Source organism: Drosophila teissieri, chromosome 2R (assembly GCF_016746235.2).
Source record: "Drosophila teissieri strain GT53w chromosome 2R, Prin_Dtei_1.1, whole genome shotgun sequence".
In the NCBI taxonomy this organism is placed as follows: Eukaryota; Metazoa; Arthropoda; class Insecta; order Diptera; family Drosophilidae; genus Drosophila; species Drosophila teissieri.
In genome coordinates, this window is record NC_053030.1 from 22551059 (window position 1) to 22572334 (window position 21276).

The 21276-nt window shown below is 42.3% G+C and overlaps 9 protein-coding genes across 11 annotated transcripts; 5 read left to right on the top strand and 4 right to left on the bottom strand.

The window, feature by feature from the left end:
• Positions 1–3: 3 nt before the first annotated feature.
• Positions 4–2370, bottom strand: LOC122612532 (cofilin/actin-depolymerizing factor homolog). Its single transcript, XM_043786218.1, has 4 exons — positions 2224–2370; positions 551–741; positions 361–466; positions 4–302 (listed from the first exon to the last, which is right to left on the bottom strand). The coding sequence occupies exons 1-4, from the start codon at positions 2224–2226 to the stop codon at positions 156–158; spliced, it is 447 nt and encodes a 148-aa protein (XP_043642153.1). The 5' UTR covers positions 2227–2370; the 3' UTR covers positions 4–155.
• Positions 2371–2738: 368 nt separating this feature from the next.
• LOC122614010 (gamma-soluble NSF attachment protein) lies at positions 2739–4503 on the bottom strand. Its single transcript, XM_043788461.1, has 7 exons — positions 4355–4503; positions 4221–4288; positions 3909–4024; positions 3654–3848; positions 3516–3586; positions 3095–3449; positions 2739–2923 (listed from the first exon to the last, which is right to left on the bottom strand). The coding sequence occupies exons 1-7, from the start codon at positions 4417–4419 to the stop codon at positions 2885–2887; spliced, it is 909 nt and encodes a 302-aa protein (XP_043644396.1). The 5' UTR covers positions 4420–4503; the 3' UTR covers positions 2739–2884.
• Positions 4504–4814: 311 nt separating this feature from the next.
• Positions 4815–8445, top strand: LOC122615279 (potassium voltage-gated channel unc-103). Its single transcript, XM_043790276.1, has 15 exons — positions 4815–4873; positions 5007–5884; positions 5942–6185; positions 6246–6316; positions 6372–6482; positions 6543–6697; positions 6754–6874; positions 6935–7055; positions 7118–7236; positions 7304–7358; positions 7417–7552; positions 7610–7749; positions 7808–8001; positions 8065–8159; positions 8212–8445. The coding sequence occupies exons 2-15, from the start codon at positions 5015–5017 to the stop codon at positions 8348–8350; spliced, it is 2571 nt and encodes an 856-aa protein (XP_043646211.1). The 5' UTR covers positions 4815–4873; positions 5007–5014; the 3' UTR covers positions 8351–8445.
• Positions 8441–9882, bottom strand: LOC122615280. Of its 2 annotated transcripts, XM_043790277.1 has the most exons (9): positions 9755–9882; positions 9559–9695; positions 9413–9509; positions 9162–9349; positions 9085–9113; positions 8932–8979; positions 8790–8877; positions 8611–8732; positions 8441–8547 (listed from the first exon to the last, which is right to left on the bottom strand). In XM_043790277.1, the coding sequence occupies exons 2-9, from the start codon at positions 9594–9596 to the stop codon at positions 8441–8443; spliced, it is 717 nt and encodes a 238-aa protein (XP_043646212.1). In that variant the 5' UTR covers positions 9597–9695; positions 9755–9882. The 2 variants fall into 2 exon arrangements, with proteins under 2 accessions (XP_043646212.1, XP_043646213.1); XM_043790278.1 differs by lacking the exons at positions 9559–9695; positions 9755–9882 and having other exon boundaries at positions 9031–9113; positions 9162–9483.
• Positions 9883–10948: 1066 nt separating this feature from the next.
• On the top strand, positions 10949–12996 carry LOC122615281 (cell wall protein DAN4). Its single transcript, XM_043790279.1, has 4 exons — positions 10949–10997; positions 11055–11116; positions 11183–11382; positions 11442–12996. The coding sequence occupies exons 1-4, from the start codon at positions 10949–10951 to the stop codon at positions 12994–12996; spliced, it is 1866 nt and encodes a 621-aa protein (XP_043646214.1).
• Positions 12997–13281: 285 nt separating this feature from the next.
• Positions 13282–14999, top strand: LOC122615282 (eukaryotic translation initiation factor 5A). Of its 2 annotated transcripts, none has more exons than XM_043790280.1 (4): positions 13282–13432; positions 13999–14206; positions 14448–14649; positions 14710–14999. In XM_043790280.1, exons 2-4 carry the CDS (start codon positions 14001–14003, stop codon positions 14779–14781), a joined length of 480 nt encoding a protein of 159 aa, XP_043646215.1. In that variant the 5' UTR covers positions 13282–13432; positions 13999–14000; the 3' UTR covers positions 14782–14999. The 2 variants fall into 2 exon arrangements, with proteins under 2 accessions (XP_043646215.1, XP_043646216.1); XM_043790281.1 differs by having other exon boundaries at positions 13408–13428.
• Positions 15000–15875: 876 nt separating this feature from the next.
• On the top strand, positions 15876–16926 carry LOC122613162 (60S ribosomal protein L12). The gene is made up of 5 exons (XM_043787204.1): positions 15876–15968; positions 16037–16098; positions 16200–16273; positions 16337–16517; positions 16661–16926. The coding sequence occupies exons 2-5, from the start codon at positions 16062–16064 to the stop codon at positions 16864–16866; spliced, it is 498 nt and encodes a 165-aa protein (XP_043643139.1). The 5' UTR covers positions 15876–15968; positions 16037–16061; the 3' UTR covers positions 16867–16926.
• A 467-nt stretch (positions 16927–17393) lies between these two features.
• Positions 17394–18021, bottom strand: LOC122614140 (60S ribosomal protein L39). Its single transcript, XM_043788629.1, has 3 exons — positions 17965–18021; positions 17779–17882; positions 17394–17542 (listed from the first exon to the last, which is right to left on the bottom strand). The coding sequence occupies exons 1-3, from the start codon at positions 17965–17967 to the stop codon at positions 17494–17496; spliced, it is 156 nt and encodes a 51-aa protein (XP_043644564.1). The 5' UTR covers positions 17968–18021; the 3' UTR covers positions 17394–17493.
• Positions 18022–18674: 653 nt separating this feature from the next.
• On the top strand, positions 18675–21027 carry LOC122612331 (ras-related protein Rap-2c). The gene is made up of 4 exons (XM_043785876.1): positions 18675–19151; positions 20355–20492; positions 20609–20726; positions 20801–21027. Exons 1-4 carry the CDS (start codon positions 19017–19019, stop codon positions 20956–20958), a joined length of 549 nt encoding a protein of 182 aa, XP_043641811.1. The 5' UTR covers positions 18675–19016; the 3' UTR covers positions 20959–21027.
• The last annotated feature ends 249 nt before the right edge of the window (positions 21028–21276 follow it).

Below are 21276 nucleotides of genomic sequence, written 5' to 3' on the forward strand. Positions count from 1 at the left end.
TGGTCAAGTTAAATATTTCATTCTTTATTTCTACTGAAAATACAAATTATGTAGAAAATTCTCATACAAATTGGCGATCTCAACAGGATACGTGTTTCCATCGCTGTTTCATGCATGCCTTGTTTGTTAAATGCAATGCACAGTGCTCGTACAGTTTATTGGCGGTCGGTGGCCCGGAGTTTCTCCTCGACGGCTTCCCGGGAGGCTTCGGAAAGATCAGTGGCTTGTATGTACTTTTGCACGCCCACGAGCGACTTCTTGAGAGCATCGAAGGAGCTGGAGTACAACATCTTCTTCTTGACCTGTGGATGGAATCGAAATGAGTTCTGCGCCCTGGCTTGGCTACGATGTTTTACATACCTTGGCAGTATCGGGACACCACGACATAAGGAACAGCTTTTGCTTCTTTGAACTCTCAGAGGTGCCTTGACACTGGTGCATGTACTCAAAGTCGAACAGTCCGTACCTGTGCAAGGGAAAAGATGATAAGTTAGATGATTCATTTCTTTTTATGTGCTTTGGGGGTCGTCTCTAAACTCGCGAAACTTACCGGCACTCTCCAGGTCCGCATTTCTGGATATCTTCTAGAAACTGGTCGTACTCGGCGTTGCGATCTGCCACAGTCTCCACATCAATCTGCTTCTCATCGCGAATGTAGAAAATCACATAGCGATGTTTTTTGTCCTTCTTTATTTCCTCGTATGTAGTCTTGCAGACATCAGACACAGTTACACCAGAAGCCTTTAAAAAAAAAGAAGAAGGTAAAGATAGAAATCAAAGAATGTATTTGAATGTTTAATGCGCGCCAAACAGTCTTCGGCAAATGTGTGCGGAGATACAGGGTGCTCTATCTGTTGTGTTTCTTGCATGTATGTATTAACATTAAGTAAATCTCCATGAAACGCGCGAGTACTTTGAATTGTAAAAACAATAAGTGCAGTTGAGGTTCAACATAAGACACGAGGCACCCTATACCTCACTGATGTACATATGTACGTGTGTGCGTATATAACTGACTGGCAGACATAACTGCCCACTTTCAGCTGACAGTATAGCCGTCCCTTTTCGGCTTTGCAATTTTACTTCTTTGATTGCCGGCAATAACAAACATAAAGGTAAATAATTTATGCTACTTATTTGCACTGCTACCGCAGAACTTTTACCGGTTAAGGCGTGCGCACACTTGGCACACCGATTTGGCTTTTGGGAGTGGTGGGCGTGGCACCATTTACAGCTCGATTTTCCCTTCTTTTTTCCCGGCGTTCGGAAAGTTCAAGGGTAAGTTCACAAGTGCCGGCAAGTTTAAGGGTGAGAACAAGCCGACAAAAGGGAGAAGGAAAACCGAAAGGGAGGTGGCTTTTCCCCCACGCTTTTGTTGCGCTCACAAATCGGAGGAAAATGCCTGATTTTCCATAATATTCGGAAAATGTCGAGAAAATCAAAATCGTCACACATGCAAACAGCCGTCTGCACACACACAACCAGACATCACACGTACATATGTATGTACATCCGCAAGGCGGCAAGGAAACGATCACACCTTAAATATGTATGCCTGCAGATACATGTATGGATATATATTTATACATATTTCTGTATGGTAATATGGACGTACATACACACATTTTGCGTCTGCGAGAAAATAAGCATTAAGCATTGCCCCGCAGATACATACATACGCACATATTTATAGCCATCGAATTATAAAAAAAGCGGTATACCCACACACGCTCAAGTGTGTAAAAATATATATATGTATAGACATGAAAATCCAATGTGTGTGCATTTCTCTTTCCAACATTTCAATTTTTAATCGCTCCATTTTTCCAGCTGCCACTTTTGAGCATTCTTTCGCGATTGCCTTTCGCGAATTTGCCACTTATGAGTGTGAGTGTCGGCGGAGATGTATGAAACACTCCAATAAATGAGTAATATCCGCTGCTACCAATGACTAATTTGGTATATATGTATACGCACACAATCATGACCATGTATATGCCCGAATATGGCCAACGAACATATAGGCAAAAAAAAGTGGAAATATATGTATGATTGATATATACACACTTATCTGAATGTATGTATATACAGATTTCAAAGGAGAGATGCTTATATGATTCATCGAATCGAAGACATTATTCGCACTCCACATCGCTCCCCATAATTCACAATGACCGGCCGCTTTTCCCACCGAATCTGAATGAGAATCCCAAGTGTACGTACCATTTTTCCTGTAGTTTTTTGCTTTCACAACTCTCAAATTGCTGCCTCGCCGAGTATATATTTTACAAATACTGTTTAACCTTCCGCCTTCTTTCACGAACAACCGGACGAATCAATTTGGTCGGTTATTTCGCACAGGTTAGGGTTGCCAGGCCACTGCAAAATATCAACATGCGTCGTGACGCCCCGCATCGTTTGCTTAGCCTTTGGAACGTTGGAATGGTATACTTTTGCTCTTTCAAAAATTAATCAAATGGTTTAGCGCGCAATAAAAAACTAAGTAATTGTTAGCGTAAATAGGTTACAAGTCATGAGTATTTATTTATTAATATTAACATATTATACTATACAATCGTGTAATATACCTGAAGAATTACAAATTTAATCTTAATACATTCGCTGTTTTTGGAACATTGGAAATTATATCGTACATAATTAAACTTTTTGTAGCAACAATTAATAACTATATTATTTTTCTCTGCAATGTCCATATACCCCAAGCTAATGCTAGTCTCTTTTGTATTGAATTGATCTTAGTATTTATTAATTAGTACAACAATTGCGATGAAATTTGTATTTAACAGTTAATATAATATGTTAAAAGCGTTATTATTAACGATAAATATATTTTGACTAACAAGCAGACCAAACATTAAGAAATTTAGCACAAGCCACCTTCGTCTTCGGCGTCGTTGGTTTCCTGCAAAAAAGAAAACACCATATTCTTGTTAGCTTATTGGGTGTCCTTCCAGTGCTTCTATCGATTACACAGATAGCTTTTAACTACCTATCGATAACTTCATAATAAGAACCAAATTTACGAAACAAAAATCCCAACTGCAGATTACATTTTAAGCATAGTAGTACTCACAACAGCATTTTCGCCAGCCTTCTTCTCCAGCTGTATACCCTGAGGTAGTGGAATGTTTTTGGATAGAATAGCGTACTCAACATCCATGTGTCGAATAAATGGTGATGCCAGCATCCTGGCAGCTAACTCGGGATCCTCGTCATCGAAGGCTTGCAAGAGGGTTTGCAGTGTGGACACTTCTTCCGGCTCGCAGCAGTTTCCCCACTCCCTGAAGGTCTTTTCGGCTTCCACAGAGTCCCCGCGAGCCAATTGGACCATCACCAAGGCCACAACTAGGCGTCCAATTTGTCCGTATGATTCCGTTTGCTGATTCAAGCTGATCTCCTTTTTAAGCGCATTTGTGGCTTCGTCGTACCTGGAGTGAGTGGATGATATAAGCTAAACCTGCACAAAGCAATATGTGGTGAACATATGTACATACCTCCTAAGTTTGACCAGTATCCTGGATACTTTTGATGCATACTCAGCTGCTTGACGGACGGAATCCTCAATCTGTCGGGTAAGTATGCAATAACTACTTAAAGAATGGGCGCTTAAAGTTGTGGAAAGTAGCACGAACCATTATAACTTCTAGAGCATGCTGATAGAACCGCAAGGCCATGTCAGGATGCTTGGATTCAGTTAACTTAGCAGCTTTATCCAAGGCGGATGCAGCTGCCTCTGGGGAACCATGCTGTTGATACAAACTTGCAGATTTGTTGGCGTATTCCTCAACTTCGTGTAGTTTATCAGCATCCTTAGACAGCAAAATAATCTAGAATGTGTCAACGTTTAGAGGGTTTTCACTTTTATATTAACGTCAATTTAAGCTCACCTGCTCGTATGCCTTTGCAGCATGGAACCAGGACTTGTTGTTTTTATAGGCGTCGATGGCCTTCAGAAAACACTCCTTGCTCTTATCATAACTTTTAGCTATTCGATATGCAGTGGCTGTAATTAAAAATTCACAACAAAGATATAGATACGTATGTACACCAATATGTGTGTACCTTGAAAGTTACGGATGCTCTAGGATAAGCGTTGCTGGAAATACATAGTATCTACAAATCTTATTGATGTCATAATGATTTCATAGATATGTAGATACTGTGGATGATATTAGTCACTGCTTCGTTGTGAAACTCACCAGCTTTGGAATATTCATCCGCAGCGCTATCGTAATCAGGAACCCATTTCAGCATAGACAACTTCAAACTGCAAAGAGAAAAACATTGGTTGTATTTGGGAGCCTTTTGAAAAGGATGTTTCTGTTGAGGGTACCTCTTCTCGGCCTGCTTCACCAGGTCCTCCGCTTCGGCAATCTTTTTTGCAGCGATTCCCGACATTTTCAACAATTTTTGTTTAGCAGGAAAAATCAATTGTTTACGTTTGAATTTAGTGTGACCGAATGCGAGAAGTAAAATAACAATGGTTCGGAAATCACGGTGGTTTCGAAACATTCAAAACCGAAAGCAGTACGCATGTCCGAAAATTTTAGAAAAGCAAAGCCTGATTACACTGGAAATAAATAATCGTTCTATAATGCAAGTGACTTTGAAATGAAAATGCCATGCAGTTATATATATTCATTTAGTTCTTTAATTTATCTAGAATCTTTCTTTAAAAAATGAGCATATGTAACGACAAATATCGAATTGAAGTATGAATTGAATGCATTATACATTAATTTAAACTTCTGATTTTTCCGTGTGCATGCCATACCTGTTCTGTTTTGATTTGCGAGTAAATAGGAAAGTGCATTAGGTAAGCAATCGCAGTTTTCGCCAATTTCAATCTAGTGTAAGTAGAAATATCCAATTTCAGGCTTTTTTTAGCAAAGATCATTTTGAATTTGCTTCCAATTCCGCATATTCTGAGCTTGGCGAATGTTTGATTATAATTTGCAATACTTTTTCGTTTACATATTTTGCAGAATTTAAAATGTCCCACAAATCTTGCGTGGAGCTGAGCGAAATTCGAAAATTGGATAAAATAGTGCAGCAATGCGAGCTGTACATGTCCAACAACAATTTAAACGATACAGCCGCTAAGAAACCGCCTTTAAAGGAATTCAAACGAAATTGCCCTGCCAAATCGAACAAATTTGTGGAGAGGGAACTCTTCTCGCTCATGTGCAACCTGAACAAGATTGAAAAGAAGCAGGTTTTCGTTTCAGATATCCTGATTAACGCCAGCATGTTCGACGACAAAAAGGAGAGTTTGACCAGGTTTCCGAAGAACGTGTCCGACCACAACACTCTGGTGTACCACAAATTCCTGAGGACTCGACCCACTAACGATGATGAAGCACTAAAACTGAAGGCTGGCGCGAAATCGAAGGAAAGACCGTTCCCGAAAACCACTGCAGATTGCTTTTTTTCGCCTCTACTGTTCAAGATCAACAACAAAAGGGAGTGCTTGAAGAAAGTAAAGCCTATCAAGGGGGAAAATCCAGTCGAAACTAATAGTATCCCAATCGAACCCAAGCCAAGTCAGCACAAGAAGCAGAAAACTTTCAAAAAATGCGTCAAGTGCGACAAAAAGAAGCTGTATATCAAGAACTATCAGGTGTCCGCCAGGCGGGACTGCGATCTCCACTGCTCGTATGATCCATTGCGCAAAAACAACGCCGACCTCTTCCAGACCCACAAAGGCACTTCCTACGAGTGCATGTTCAAGAACCTGAAATACGGTCAGGCCGAAAAGGCGACCGACAACGTGCTGGGTAGCTCATATGACGACATGCTGGACAAGGAGGCTCTGCTCGGATCGAAGAGCGAGCCCAAGGGGGGGCAGGATCCCAACGACATGGTATATCTGAGTCAGCCGATTGAAGTGCTATATTAATGGGTTATTATCCTGTATCAGATTACCTCCCTGGGGGGAAACATACTGCTGGACCAGAAGCTGCAGAACAACTACTACCACAAGTGGACTCTCCTGCATTACTCGCCCTTCAAGGCTGTGTGGGACTGGATAATACTGATCCTGGTGATGTACACGGCCATTTTCACGCCGTACGTGGCTGCCTTTTTGCTGGGCGAACAGGATTACCAGAGGCGGAACAACAAGTACATCAACTCAGACCCAATTGTCATCATTGATTTGATTGGTGAGCACTAGTGATGCAATGATGCACTATATAGGCAAAGCTATCAATGGAACTTTTCAGTGGATGTTACCTTCATTGTGGACATTATAATAAACTTTCGAACGACCTTTGTCAACTCGCAGGACGAAGTGGTCAGCTCGGTGAAGTACTCAAATTGAAAGTTAAAGTAATCCACACTCATTCTAGGTATCCCATCCTGGGCGCATAGCCGTTCACTACTTGAGCGGCTGGTTCCTAATCGATCTGGTGGCCGCTGTCCCATTCGATTTGCTGCTGGTGGGCAGTGACACCGACGAGGTGAGATCCATCTATGCACTCCTACGTGGAATTGATTAATGCCTGCACTCCGCATTTCAGACAACTACCTTAATAGGACTTTTAAAAACAGCTCGACTCTTAAGACTCGTTCGCGTGGCCCGAAAAATAGATCGTTATTCGGAATACGGAGCTGCAGTTCTTATTTTGTTGATGGCGACCTTTATTTTAATTGCCCATTGGTTGGCATGCATTTGGTAAACTAGCCTGATATTAGTCGATTTGTTTTTGGAATTGCTTAACTCTATTTAAGGTATGCGATTGGAAATGCGGAAAAGTCTATCGCTTCCAAGAACATCGGTTGGCTCAATTCGTTGGCCTACGATATTCAAGAACCCTATTTCGACAACCGAACTGGTGGTCCCTCTATAAAGGTAGAGCTTCCCTCCGACCACCTAAACGATTCGCATGACTCTAAAACGATCCTCTTTCAGTCGCGCTATATCACAGCTTTGTATTTCACGTTCACCTCGCTCACTTCCGTGGGATTTGGCAATGTGGCACCGAATACTGATGCTGAAAAGGCATTCACTATTTGCGTGATGCTCGTTGGATGTAGGCAACCTCGATATATTTCTCTAAATACGTGTATTGAGACCTTTAATTTCCTCTTCAAGCTCTTATGTATGCAAGTATTTTTGGAAACGTATCTGCCATTATTCAAAGGCTATACTCTGGAACCGCCAGATATCACACCCAAATGCTGCGCGTTAGGGAGTTTATTCGCTTCCACCAGGTACCAAGCACGCACGTCCTTATATAGCATAGTATAGCATAGAACTGAGCACCTTCCTCTTCTGCAGATACCCAACCCGCTCAGGCAGCGACTGGAGGAGTACTTTCAGCACGCGTGGACCTGTAATCATCAGTTATCATTTTATCATATATTTTCCCATGCTAATACACTGCTCCTTAGATACGAATGGAATCGACATGAACTCGCTGCTCAAGGGATTCCCCGAGTGCCTGCAAGCCGACATTTGCCTGCACCTGAACCGAAAGTTGCTGACGACATGCGCGGCTTTCTCGGAGGCAAGTCCTGGTTGCCTACGGTGAGTTTACGTGCCAGGACATTCGCAAGGAAAGGGAACTATTTTTTCAAATTGCAGAGCGTTCTCTCTCAAGTTTAAAACCACTCATGCCCCGCCTGGTGATATTCTAGTCCACCGGGGAGATGTGCTCACCTCCTTGTTTTTCATAGCCAGGGGATCCATAGAAATCCAGAGAGCGGGCAATATTGTCGTACTAGGTGAGTTCAGCGAGTTCAGTGATCAATTGATGGCTGAATTAAAACTACTCTGCTTAAGGTAAAAACGATATATTCGGCGAAAATCCGTGTATATATCCAACGGTCGGGAAGTCGAACGGTGTGGTGAGAGCACTGACATATTGTGATATCCATAAACTGCACAGGGACGACTTGCTGGACGTACTGGACTCTTATCCGGAATTCCTGGAGAGCTTCGTCAACAACTTGGTAATAACCTACAACATGAGAGATGTGAGTAAACGGACATCAATCCAGTGCTTAACTAAGTGGAGTCCATTTGCTGTTCCTTTGCAGGACGAACATTCTGGCGTCGATATCAAGCACCGCTACCTGAGAGCAAAGTCCTCCGACAAAATGAGGAGCTCTCCCGACATACCCTCCATAAGAATGTAAGCGAATGCCACGTTGCGGGAGAATGCTGTCTTATGTACTTCTTTTCAGAGTTGGGCTGCGTTATAAGAAGCAAAATGTTAACACATCTGTGCATAAAGTTAAGAATGATAACTCCCGAGACCTAAATATCTTTATAGAAAACGAAATCGCAAACTATCACCTTGATTTGTTCGATAATAATAATTAGGGCTCACTTATGATTGCCCCCAAGCGGAATTATTTTATTCATTTGTGCACAAGCTGTTGCGAAGCTGAAGAGCAAAAAGCAATAAAGGTCTTAACCGAAAACCATAGTCTTGACCGTCTTTATGAAGTACGATATGATCTCCAAGAGGTTCAGCAGGGATGCGCCGAAGAAGAGTCCTACCACACTTCCGATGCCAACTAAAAAAGGGGTTTGGAAATTAGTCCCATGTGTGCCGACTGGATAGTCATACCTATACATACCTATTAGATCCAGCTTGGTCTGGGTGACTGTTCGGTGATACCTCGCTGTGGGTGGAGAGGCTATTTGAATATCGACGACTTGTTCTTGATTCTTGTATGAGCTGTTTTTATCTAGTTGGGACCTACAAGAGAAGGGGTATTACCAGGGAAATAAACCAGTTCGGGGCCGGGGCCTTTACCCCACTAGACTTATCTGCTGCTCCACGCAGGATGGCAGGCAAGCCATGTTCTGTCCAACGTAATCCTTCACTCTAGATGCCAACTTTGCTGAAATTGTACGATTACAACGATTTCCATCTCATCTAAAGTAGTCTAAATTACCATTTTCCAAGCAGTTGAGATCCAACATTCCGCAAAAGATACTGTCGTCTACAAATGAAAGGGGTCAACGAAGTCTTCATATTAAAGTGGCTAACGTACTGCGATTCTGGGGGCTGAATATAGAGCAGTTGCACAGTTCCATCTCAAACTTACTCCGGATGATGGACATGCAGGTCGAGAAGCTGGGGGAACATTAGGTGGTAACTCCGTCCAAGGACTCTCCTACTCACCTGTAAGGAAACCCCTCGACGGAACTTTCGCTTGGGAACTTGCACTTCCTTTGGGAAACGGGCTCGTCGATGACGCCTTCGTGATTGTCAATCTCCTCGACGTTGAAGGCGTGTACTTGGGGTTCGTGTGAGATGCTGTAGGACAAGGCATTGAAGAAGGGAAGATCCTCAGGGCTGTTGACATACAACTAAGGAACATAAATTGAATTGTAGCCAATACCAACTATTTGTGAACTTGGAGCTTATCACACCTCATACCCATACATTGTAGTTGGTCGTAAAATCAATCGCAGATTTCGGTGTTTCTCCAACGAAGAATACCTGAGAGGCATCTCTTCGATAGACTTACTGGAGGAGGAATAATTTATTTATGATTCGAACTACGAATGGAACTTACTAGTCCAATAGATTGTTTGCCAGAAAGCAGTAGCCCATTTCCGTCTCATGAAACTTGAATATCTCTTCGCAATTTGGCTGCAATTTTTCACGAAAGTATACTTTCTCAAAGATCCCAGTGCAGTTTGTTGGTAAGAACTAGAAGTACATATATTGTTTTAGTTAACATATAATCCAAATGGCGTTCCATGCGACACCTCTCTTCTTAATTCATAGATATCAAAACCGCACGATTTCGGATCCTTGCAAGCGTTTGATGCTGCGTTTATGTTGTTAGGGTTAATAAAAATATATGCGTATAAACTTTTTATTAAGACGTAGGGTATTTCTTGACCAAAACGTTTCCTTATTGCGTTCTGGAATTCGAGTCTCGATTGGGTTTTTGTCAAGCAGACTGCAATCGATGGGAAGGTGTTTGTCCAGCGAAGATAGGCAGTCGACACCCCTATGGTCGTGGAGTCCGTTTCGTATCTGTTTTTTAAAAGAACCAATATTGTAACCGTGCTCCATCCAGAAATGCCCAGCACAAAAATCCAAAGCAGCCTGCAGAGAAATGCTGGTTTTGCGAACCGCAGACAACATCCTTAAACTGATAAAAGTTACCCTTTTTTTTGCACAAAAGTCCTTATAAATCCACAGAAGGTCGTCACAAAAGTCCTTATAAATTCACGAAACATCGCCACTGCCTTCCGCCACATTTCGTATTCATGAAATCCGTTCCACAATTTCTTTATGACTAATTCGAATATATGTGTCCATCCTTTATTTGAATGCCGAGGGATGCACGCAAAGTTAAGAGCGTCCTTAAGCGCAAAATGTCATCAAGATTAATGGAAAGATAAGAAGAAAACATAGTTTTAAAATGTATGCAACTGCACATTTTACTGGGAATGAAGCACGCAAACTGCAGCTGCATTAATGGGTATCAGGAATGGCTTTGCTTGGGAAACTGGGAAAGTGTGCATACCTTTTGAAAGTGTGCTCAATCATATAGATGCAACAATTATAACAGAAGATGAGCTTGTCCAAGCGTTGAGTTTTATGCTCCATAGCACACACGCCAACATTTGGATGCAGCATCTGGGCACTGACTTGGCCACAATCATTCACTCGGCAGCCTGGGCGGATATAATGGTAGAATATTGAAAAGTTTCTAAGGTCCTTTTGGAACCCCTTCTTTGAAGATCATCAGACAAGGGAGTCAGAAAAATAAATTCACTTAAGCCGCAAACAAAGAAATATTTAGCACCACAAACGTGAGTGATCTGGCAGGTGTAGATTGCCCTGAAAAGCCCCAATCTCTTTGATTCCCAGCCAAGTACCAAGTAGTTTGGATGGAAAACTAATGCTGGTAGTCTTAAATTGTCTGCAGCCAAAAGTATTCGCTCAAGATGTTGGGGAAAGTGAAAAGCAGCATTATTGTCATTTACATGACCACTGGTATGGAGGTTTAAGTCAACTAAATTCCCATTAAGCTCACCATCTGCTTTGCTTCAGGACTGCTCTACATACTGCTCAGCATCAAGGCATCCTCCACCTACATGAGGCCGAAGCGCCAGGTAAGTATTCCAAGCGGATCTAGCGCCAGGAAAAGCGAAAGTTTGAACGCCCGTCTCGAGTTTCAGATGTGGCCAGTGGATCATCCGGCGATTGTCCTCTATAGACAGCATCCGAACGCCATGCGAAAGTTCTACTGGTACAACACCAGGACCCCGATTTTGGTGGGCAAAATGCGTCTAAAAAACTACATGCGCAACATGAACATGCTGCCCAGATACGTCCACTCACCTGTCCAGTTCCACGAGGCCTATGCGAATTCCAAGAGGTCTCTATCACCACATCTTCCATATGCGCACATATGTAATCCTGCTGCATTTCTTTCAGGAGCATCTTCAGGGACTTGAGCAATGTGAATGGGTTCAAAGCCACATCCCCGCCCACTGCCACTGCCACTTCCCCAGTGGACTTCGTGGCGGCCCCGCTTAACCCGATTGAGTACAGCTCCCCCCCGGTAAACCCACCCGTTGCTTTCAGTGTAGCCCCAGTCAACGCGTTCGTGCCCCTGACGGCGGGAACGCTGCCAAGCGCAGAACGCCTATTTGGCGCTCCGAGTCAGTGGAACCAGTCGGAATCCCACGCCTCCAACGACGGCTGGAAGAAGTGTCGCGAAAACTGCCTCCAAGTTCCGTACAAGGAGTATGCTAAGGACCAATATGGCTCGCAGAGCATGACCAGTGACCTACCGGTGACCACGACCACCACTTTGCCCTACTTCAACTACGTGGCGCACACCTACTTCACCCTGGACGACGTCATTCTGCCCCATTCCGCATCGAAACTACCGAAATCTCCAGCACCAGACCAGCAGTTTCGCCCCAGTATTCAAGTGCTCACAACGGAAAGGTCCCAGGAGCTGTTCACCGAGCTATTCCAGCCCACTACGCCGCCTCCAACGGCCACAACCACAACCACGACCACTGCATTCACTTTTCCGGGGAGAACTACGGTGTTGGACATGGAGTACAGATATAGCACCAGACCAAGCTGGTTCAGCCCCACTACCTCCAGCACCACAACAACCGAGGCTGCAGTTTCGGAGGATCCCCCGAAGTGGACAACACCGCAACCCGTACAGAGCGTCTATTCTACTTCTACGGCGAATGTTACAAAAGCATCCTATAAGCATAGACTGAAGTCCCTGAAGGCGACCAAAAACTTTTCCTCGAGCATTGAAACCAAACTGAAACTTTTAAAGCTGCACCTTAAGAACCTAGTTACCACTAGGGAAACGCCGAAGAACGATCAGAATCTAACAACTCCAGCTGTACTCGACAACAACACCAAGTTGCCGGAAACGACAACAACAACAACAACAACAACAGCGCCCACGCCGCCAAGAAGAAGAACCAGCGTCAATAGAAAACTGAGAAAGCTGCGAGTTTTGGCGTCGACCAAAAAGGTTCCGGTGCAGATTTCGAGGAATTCTACAGACTCCAGCAAAGCCAAGGCAGAATTTAAAAAGATTTTACCGAAAAGAATTTACCAACGGCGCAAACACTTGAACTCCACTGCAATGCCAGAACCCACGAAAAACATAACAGTTGATTCCGAATCGATAAACAAGCTTAGGCGCCGAACAACAGCAAGCACACGGAAATCGACGAACGTCGATGACAGCGTTATCGTTCGAAACGCAACGCAGGCGATAACTCACACTTTGCCAAAATCTCGCGCTTATGGTATAGCTGAGGAAAAGCACGCCTTAGTCACGGAGTCGGCAATCATGACTATTTCCAGTGGCACTTTAAAAATGAGACAGCCCCATATTAAGGCAAGGGCAAAGCCGCAAAGGTCCAGAAAAATTGCGCACCTGGAAAACGATAATTTCATACCGTCGCTGCCCATCGAGGTATTTTTTAAAAAAGTAAATCAGCAGTAAATTGCAATAGCCTTCAAGTCATGCATATACCTTGTGTAAATGAACTGAGCAAATTAAAGTCGTAACCATTATTTATACTTACAGAGACATTTTAAGCACCAAATACATAATAATAATAATAAATACATAAACCAATAGTGTACAATTTAAAATTTGCGGATACATCACATACATATGATATACATAGATTTGATTTCAAATTCAGACTGAGTTGGCAGGCCATTTAAAGTTTGGCGAATAATTTGCATCGATTTTCTCGTTCCACTTCCGCCGTTCCTAAACTTGGCACAGCGACCGGCGCTGAAAATCCGGGTGCTAAGATGCAGCACTGCGCGTTTCTTATTATTGACCGGAAACAAAACGTGGGTTTGATTCGATAGCAGGGTTCTTTCATTTTACATCTTCGGTTGGAACAGTCACTGGACTTTGCAAGTAGGTTAGTAATCTTGCATTTTTGCGGATAAAAAAATTGCAAATTAGCCCGAGAAGCGGCGGGCGAGCTTAAGGGCACTTACAGCCGGGCGAAACAGTCGAAATTTGCGTGGAAGCTAGAATTAACCTCCGGTCGTCTCGGCACATTCAGTAATGTGCGAAAGAAAGTATTTATACACACACAAACATGCATACACACACACATGTGCAAATATGCAGTACACAACTTTCGAGTGCCGTGTCTCGATGACTTTGCCAAATTAAATGTTTGAACATTAAAGTGCCTGGGTGTGCAATTTGGCATACGACATTTCGGATACATACATTCGCCGACACGTATATACATATACATACATATGTATGCATTTTTTCGGCTTGCACACACTCGCACTTACATACATATGTGCGAATCCGTCTGTGTCTATATGTACCCATAGAACGCCGAGGTATATAATGTGCTTTTTACACCAGCTAGTGTCTTTGTGCCTAAGTGTGAATACATTTAAGTCGCCAAATCAATCAATCGACAAATTATTTCAATAATTAATGCAATCATTTCTTGTGCGGTAGATATGGCTGAATTGGACGATCATTTCGAGACGGCGGATTCCGGCGCATCGACGACCTATCCCATGCAATGTTCGGCATTGCGCAAAAACGGATTCGTCATGCTGAAGTCGCGGCCATGCAAGATTGTCGAGATGTCTACTTCAAAGACTGGAAAGCACGGACACGCCAAGGTTCACATGGTTGGCATTGATATTTTCTCCAACAAGAAGTGAGTATACTCGTATATTTGTACGAATATTCTTGTGGCAGCAGCATTTGCGGAGAGCACAAAGAAAGCTTCGCTGCGTTGCGCTGCTCTCGAATGTAATCAACGGAAAGTGTGCGCAAGTAATCTTATCTTGGACCAAAGTTATCAATAAAATTATGGAGGAAAAGTGGAGTGTGGACACCACCTCAAGCCAAATCCAGATCCTGTTACTTAACACCTTCTGTGTCTATCGTCTTTGCAGATATGAAGATATTTGCCCATCTACTCATAACATGGATGTGCCCAATGTCAAAAGGGAGGACCTTCAGTTGATTGCTATTAGTGACGATAGCTTCCTTACTTTGATGACCGAGGGCGGAGATTTGCGTGAAGACTTGAAGGTTCCAGACGGCGAATTGGGTGATCAATTGCGTTTAGATTTTGAGAGTGGCAAGGACTTACTGGTGAGTTTGCTTCGACACCCTATTATTTTTTCGGAGATTAATTGAATTATGCTTTTTCAGTGCACCGTTCTCAAGGCGTGCGGAGAGGAGTGCGTTATCGCAATTAAAACCAATACTGCTCTGGACAAATAGGCAAAATGTGTCGCTGTAAATTTCTGTTGCATTTACATCTGAAACAAATTTATTCAAAGATGCTGTTATAGGCTAGTTGGCTCTACATCTTAAATCTGGTTCTAACGATTGTAATTAATATAACAGAAACTCGAAGCATCCATGTTTGAATAACTAAGTAACAAGATACACGTTTGCCAATAAAATTTTTTACCTAAACGTCATCCGTAAAACTATGATATGCCTGCTTTTCATTGCGTCTAAACTCCCTATTTTAGCAAACTTAATTCGCACAGCCAGCCAAATGGGGAAAGTAAACAAAATGCTGCGCTGGATGGTCGAGAATGAATGGCGTCACTTAGCATGAAGATGGTAAACGGCGGGAACCAGGTGGGGTGACGCTACCGGTTTTGAATGGGTTTAAGAATATTGACAATGCTACTGAGAATTACTACACAGCATTTGAAATTGTAATGTATCCTCAACAAAAGAATAAACTGGGATACAGTAAATGCAGGCATATTGTTTGAGGCAGGTCGGAATGTCGTATAGTACCAAACCATATGTGCATGGTCCTAATCCAAAATGCTATGAATAATATTACAAAATTGATGTACCGGCTTTCTGAAAAGCTATGTATAAGGGGAGCATAACAACAAAAACAATTTTCATAAGTTGAAGGATAAGAAGAAGAACCGATAGTTTTTATAAGCCGTGTTGGGCAATCGATATACAAATGGTATCTTAAATTGGTTAAGTAAGTTTATAAATACAGTTTATTTAAATACATAAATAAATAAAAAAGTTTATTAAAATACATACTGATTCAGTAAGCATATACAAATTAATTAAAAAAAATATACATAAATTTCATACAAATATATTTAAATTCTTTACAGCAAAATCAACAATAAAAAACTATACAATATTAGATACAAAACTGCCCCTAAGCAAATGTAGACAAGAAAATTATTTCAATCAGAATTGTAATTTTAAATCTTTAAACATGTATAACAAATAAACTTGTTTTAAAGTTAAATAAAAATATTCGAACTTTAAAATAAATACGAAATCGTTCATTTCGTTTCGATTCCGCGTTTCAGTTTTTACAGTTTTTATTCCGATAGCGCTGGGCGATACATCACTTGGAAACGGTCCTCCCGGAAATCGATAGCTTCTTCTTTCTTTTTCTGTGTGTCTTTTTTGCGGTAAAGTACATGAGCTGAAAATGTCTCAAATAAAATCGGCGAAAACTAATGTAATCTTTGCCTTACAGCGACTGTTCAAGCCAAGATACCGCAATGCCTCCCAAATTCGACCCCACGGAAGTTAAATTGGGTAAGTAAACCAATGTTCATGTGAGGAGTTGAGCTTAGAACAAACTGAAGTTCGAAATAGAGGATTGCCTACAATAACAATTTTCTGCATCCACATTATAGTGTACCTGCGTTGCGTGGGCGGAGAAGTCGGTGCCACATCTTCCCTGGCCCCCAAGATCGGTCCCCTCGGTCTGGTAAGCATGCAAATCGGTTTGTTTACCTGTGCCATTCGCGCTAACAAAAGCATTTCCCTGTAGTCGCCCAAGAAAATCGGTGATGACATCGCCAAGGCCACCTCCGACTGGAAGGGTCTGAAGATCACCGTCTGCCTGACCATCCAGAACCGACAGGCCGCCATCTCCGTGGTTCCCTCCGCCGCCTCGCTGATCATCAAGGCTCTGAAGGAACCCCCACGTGACCGCAAGAAGCAGAAGAACAGTGAGTATTACCCGCCAATGGACTTTAGTTGCCTGTGCCGGCTTCTGGTGGAGCATGAATTATGCTTCCACCGCACTGCCCACATGCACTGTATGGTTCTGTGCTTGTTCACCCCACTAACAGGAGATATTCCTCATTCACAGTCAAGCACAGTGGAAACATTGGTTTCGAAGACATTCTGGCCATCGCCCGCGTGATGAGGCCCAGGTCCATGGCCCGTGAGCTGAAGGGAACCTGCAAGGAAGTTCTGGGAACCGCCCAGAGCGTCGGCTGCACCGTTGACGGAAAGCACCCTCACGATGTTATTGACGAACTGAACGAGGGCTCCATTGAAGTCCCCGCGGAATAAACAGTTTTTGATACAGAATTAATAAATTGTACGCGATACAGTCTGTAATAATTGACCCAATCGGACAGAATTTTACTTTCGAGCCGACTTTGGCAGCGAACGTGATTATGGATATGCTAGTGAAATGTTGTTGATCAACAGGAAAATTAAGAAGTGCAGAAGATGAATCGAAACCAAGGAGGAGCATTGCCAATTTGTAAATGCAACAGGAAAATCTTTTAGTAGTTTGGTTTAGCTGTGGAATTCCTATTAGGCTCGGAAGCGCAGAACTCTTGCGTACATTAATGCAACATTTTCATTTGTTTTTACGCCGATAGATATTTAGAAGCTCTATGCTTAAAGGTCTATATAAGACGTAAACAATCCGCACATGCCGCCTGAAAAGCACATGCTTGATAAGAAACTTTCCAGTTTTCGTTAAGGGAGAATGCCATTTTTCACTTTTTCGCAAGATATTGATTTAAACCAGTTTGCATTTGGGAATGCATGATCCCACCCACTGCCCAAGATTCAAAAAAAACGGGGTGTTTAATCCGTATATTGTAGACGAATTTATTATTTCATATTCTCGAAAAGATCTTCAGCATTCCACAAAGTTGTGGAGCTCCTGGAATCAACAGCTACAGCTTACAGCTTCAACTTGGTACGCCTCCAGTGACGGCGCTTAGCGTTGTAACTAAAAAGAAAAACGGAAAGTTTAAGTTGGAATGGCTAATTAACAATCCTAATCGACTAAGAGAATGTTGCACAAAGCTTCTTTATGTCATCAAGGCTGACCAATAGATGCGTGTAAATTGCGCTAGTGACAGCGCACTTAACAATTGAAGGCAATGGTTTTGGGAAGCTTTGCCCGCACAGAACTTTTGCCACTGCAACACTCCAATTTTAGTAGAAATTCAACGCCGAGCTTACCGAATAGTGTTGCCAGTACGTAGGCGAACCCATTGGGGAACAGATCTGTTCTGCTTCAGCTTCTTAGCCAGCTTCTGCTTTATTCTGAACGACTTGTGTGCAGCCTGGTGAAGAAAGAAGTAACGATCGATTTAGTATATAGAAACATTCAAAACATTTAATCAAAAACAAAAAATTATTTCCCACCATTTCGTCCAATCTTTTCAACGAGCCACACCGGAAAGAAAGAACCAAACCGGAAAGGAAGAAGCGTTGGTGCTGGGTAGGTATCGATAAGTTCACGATTCCTCGTTGCTGGTATACGGAACGATGAGAAAGAACAAAAAACATTATAAATAAATAAATACCTACATTTCATTATTGCCGGGAGAGTAATTAAAAATGTAAATTAGAACTAAAGTAGTGTTATTTATTTATATCTCATGGAGAGTTAAATATTTTGCATATTTAGGTCAAAACTGATAGGATACACAAGCATATTATATTTTGGGAACAAAATTCAGCTCTGTATATATTGTAGTAAATATTTATATTTTGTATATAAAACTGTATCCGTTTCATCGATATATTTAACCTTAAGTTAAGTTAGTTCTGATGTACAGAGAAAATACATCACAAAAAATAATAACTGTTCAGAAAAAGTATAAAAGAAATATAGTAACAATTAATTTAAATATATATTAATTTAAAAGTGGAGCAATTATCGTAATCGTTTTAATTCGGTCATGTAGCTGTGTAATCGGTGGAGAAATTGTATTTTTTTATAATTAAGTACTTAATTAAATATCATATTATTAGTTCCTTTTCGACATTCCGATTAGAGGCCTATCGATAGCGGTTTCAATTGTCGTGTGTATCTGCCCCTAACATTTTTGTTCTAAAACCATTATTTCATTTCCTCTATACATATGCATCGTTCCATTTTCCCATAAGTGTCAGTGTCATCATTTATCAATTATCATTTGATTATTATATTTTACAATATAATATGTGTTTAAGAAAAGTTAAAAACGCTTCCTGCTGAGGACGAGGCACAAACAGAGCGCAGTTTTGTCACCGAACTTCCGTGCATTACGTGCGAATCGAAACGCAATGTCAACCCATACATAATATTTTGCTTTGTAAACGGTTTTTGAGTTGAAATACATACACACAGTGGTGTTAAATATAAACACGTACAGAAGACTCATTTGCATCTATATTGCACGCATCGAATAACACAAAAAGCTGATTTAACAATGCGCGAATTCAAAGTTGTTGTGCTCGGGTCGGGGGGAGTTGGTAAATCGGCCCTCACGGTGCAATTCGTCTCGGGATGCTTTATTGAAAAGTACGATCCCACCATCGAGGACTTCTACCGCAAGGAAATCGAGGTATGTACATAAAACGTCGACTTGGGCCTGCATATGTACGGGATATCGGCCAGACAATCAATTTACAAACGCAGTCACACGCACATACAGATCTACATAAATATTTATGTATGTACTAAGCGTAATCACGCGCATACATACGAACGTCTGTAAGCACAGCAGGCACAGACGGCCGTACATACGGATGTATGTCCGTCTGTATGTATGTATGTGCACATATGTAGATACATATAATGGGCGATTAATTGTACATACATATATGTACGTATGTACGAACGGCCACATATAGATTCATAAATTCACTGGCGTCTGTGCATCCAAATGTGCATATTTGAGCATAGGCGTGGGTGTTGCTGCAAGGATTAATGGCCAAGCCAGTTTTCAGCCCGCAAACATGATTCATAGGCGTCCGCATCCGCAGTCGGTGAGGGGGGGTTTATTAAATAGGGAGCGGACTGATAACGCCAGCCGACTCCGAAACCTGCATTTTCATTCCCTTGCAGTGCAATTCTCGTTTCGGCCTGCCTGCCAAACTAGTTCCCAAGCTACAATGTGCATTCTACGCCGAGCAGGGTGCCATTTGTATCGCAGCCCGAGCAAAAGTTCACAGTTTGTCATCGCTGGCAAAGCAGCCCATGTATTTAAAGAATGAATCAATCAGCTGGAACCGCATACTGCGGACCATTTCGGGCGCAGATCCATCCTGCCATGCTTTCCTCCTTTGAGAACTGCATTACTGCCGAATCGAAAGCAAAATGGCTCGCGTTAACTGCGACGTGAGTTTGTTTTTTGCCATGGAATCAGTAGCTGAGTGACACATGCGTGTGTGCTCACTCGCAGCTACAAGTTCATCGGATATCTGATACTGCATGAATCTCGGAAACGAGTCTGATACTGGCGCATAAGAGCCGCCTTCGGCAAATAAAATATATCTAATGATGTTGAAAGACAAAGGCGAGCATTTCTTCCGCATTCGCACATGCCCGCCCGCCTTCGTGTGTACCACCCCGTTTTGTGGGTAGCACTTGTACAACCCCTAATACTGCAGCTTTGCCGGCAGAGCAAATAACTATTTCAATTAATCCCACCCGGGCCAAGAGAACGAGTGTTTGCCCACGTTCTTGGGGCCATCTCCTGCTCCTCCTTTGGGTTCAACGCCCCAAGACAATGTACTAATGCAATTTACCTTACGCTCTCTTGCAGGTGGACAGCTCGCCGTGCGTCTTGGAAATCTTGGACACCGCGGGCACAGAGCAATTCGCATCCATGAGAGATCTCTACATCAAAAATGGTCATGGTTTTATTGTAATGTATTCACTTACGAACCATCAAACATTTCAGGTATGAAAGCCACAAGTCCCTGCTCGGTCACCATTGTGTTTGCTTAACTTTTTGTTCCCCAAACGCTTTCACGTACTCCCACTAATGCCAACTAATGGTCTCGCTCTGCTCCACAGGATATTTCTAGTATGAAAAATGTGATCACTCGAGTTAAAGGAAGTCAGCCAGCACCCATCCTACTAGTCGCGAACAAATTCGATTTAGATTGCCAAAGAGAGGTATCCACCGCTGAAGGTACGTACCGATGTCCCATATCCAGACCAGACATATACTCCATACTTATGCTCCTGTTTTCTCCGCCTTCACAGGCAATGCCTTGGCACAACTGTGGGACTGTCCATTTATCGAAGCATCAGCTAAGGATCGGATAAACGTAAACGAAGTATTCGCCACCATCGTTCGAGAGATGAATTTGACGCAAGAGAATCGGCAAAAAAAAAATTACTGTTGTTGTACGCTTTTATAGAAATTTTGTAAAATTGTAAGATTATTATAGTTAAAAATAAAATTACTAATATTTAATAGATAACGAAAACTGGACGGACTTTTTATTGGCTCGACTCTGTAGTTCTGCTGAAAATACGCAAGTCTAAACTCTTATCATCTATGAAAGCTGCTGAAAAAATTCAAACGATGACTCTTTTGACATCTCGAAAATAAGTAATCCGAGGGCAAATTAGAAGAACTATAGTTCTGACTCATGGAAAACGTAAAGCTGAATATGCGAACTGTGGGCTGAATCGTGAGTTTTGGTCCAAACGCAAGCAACACGCTGCTTACTTCT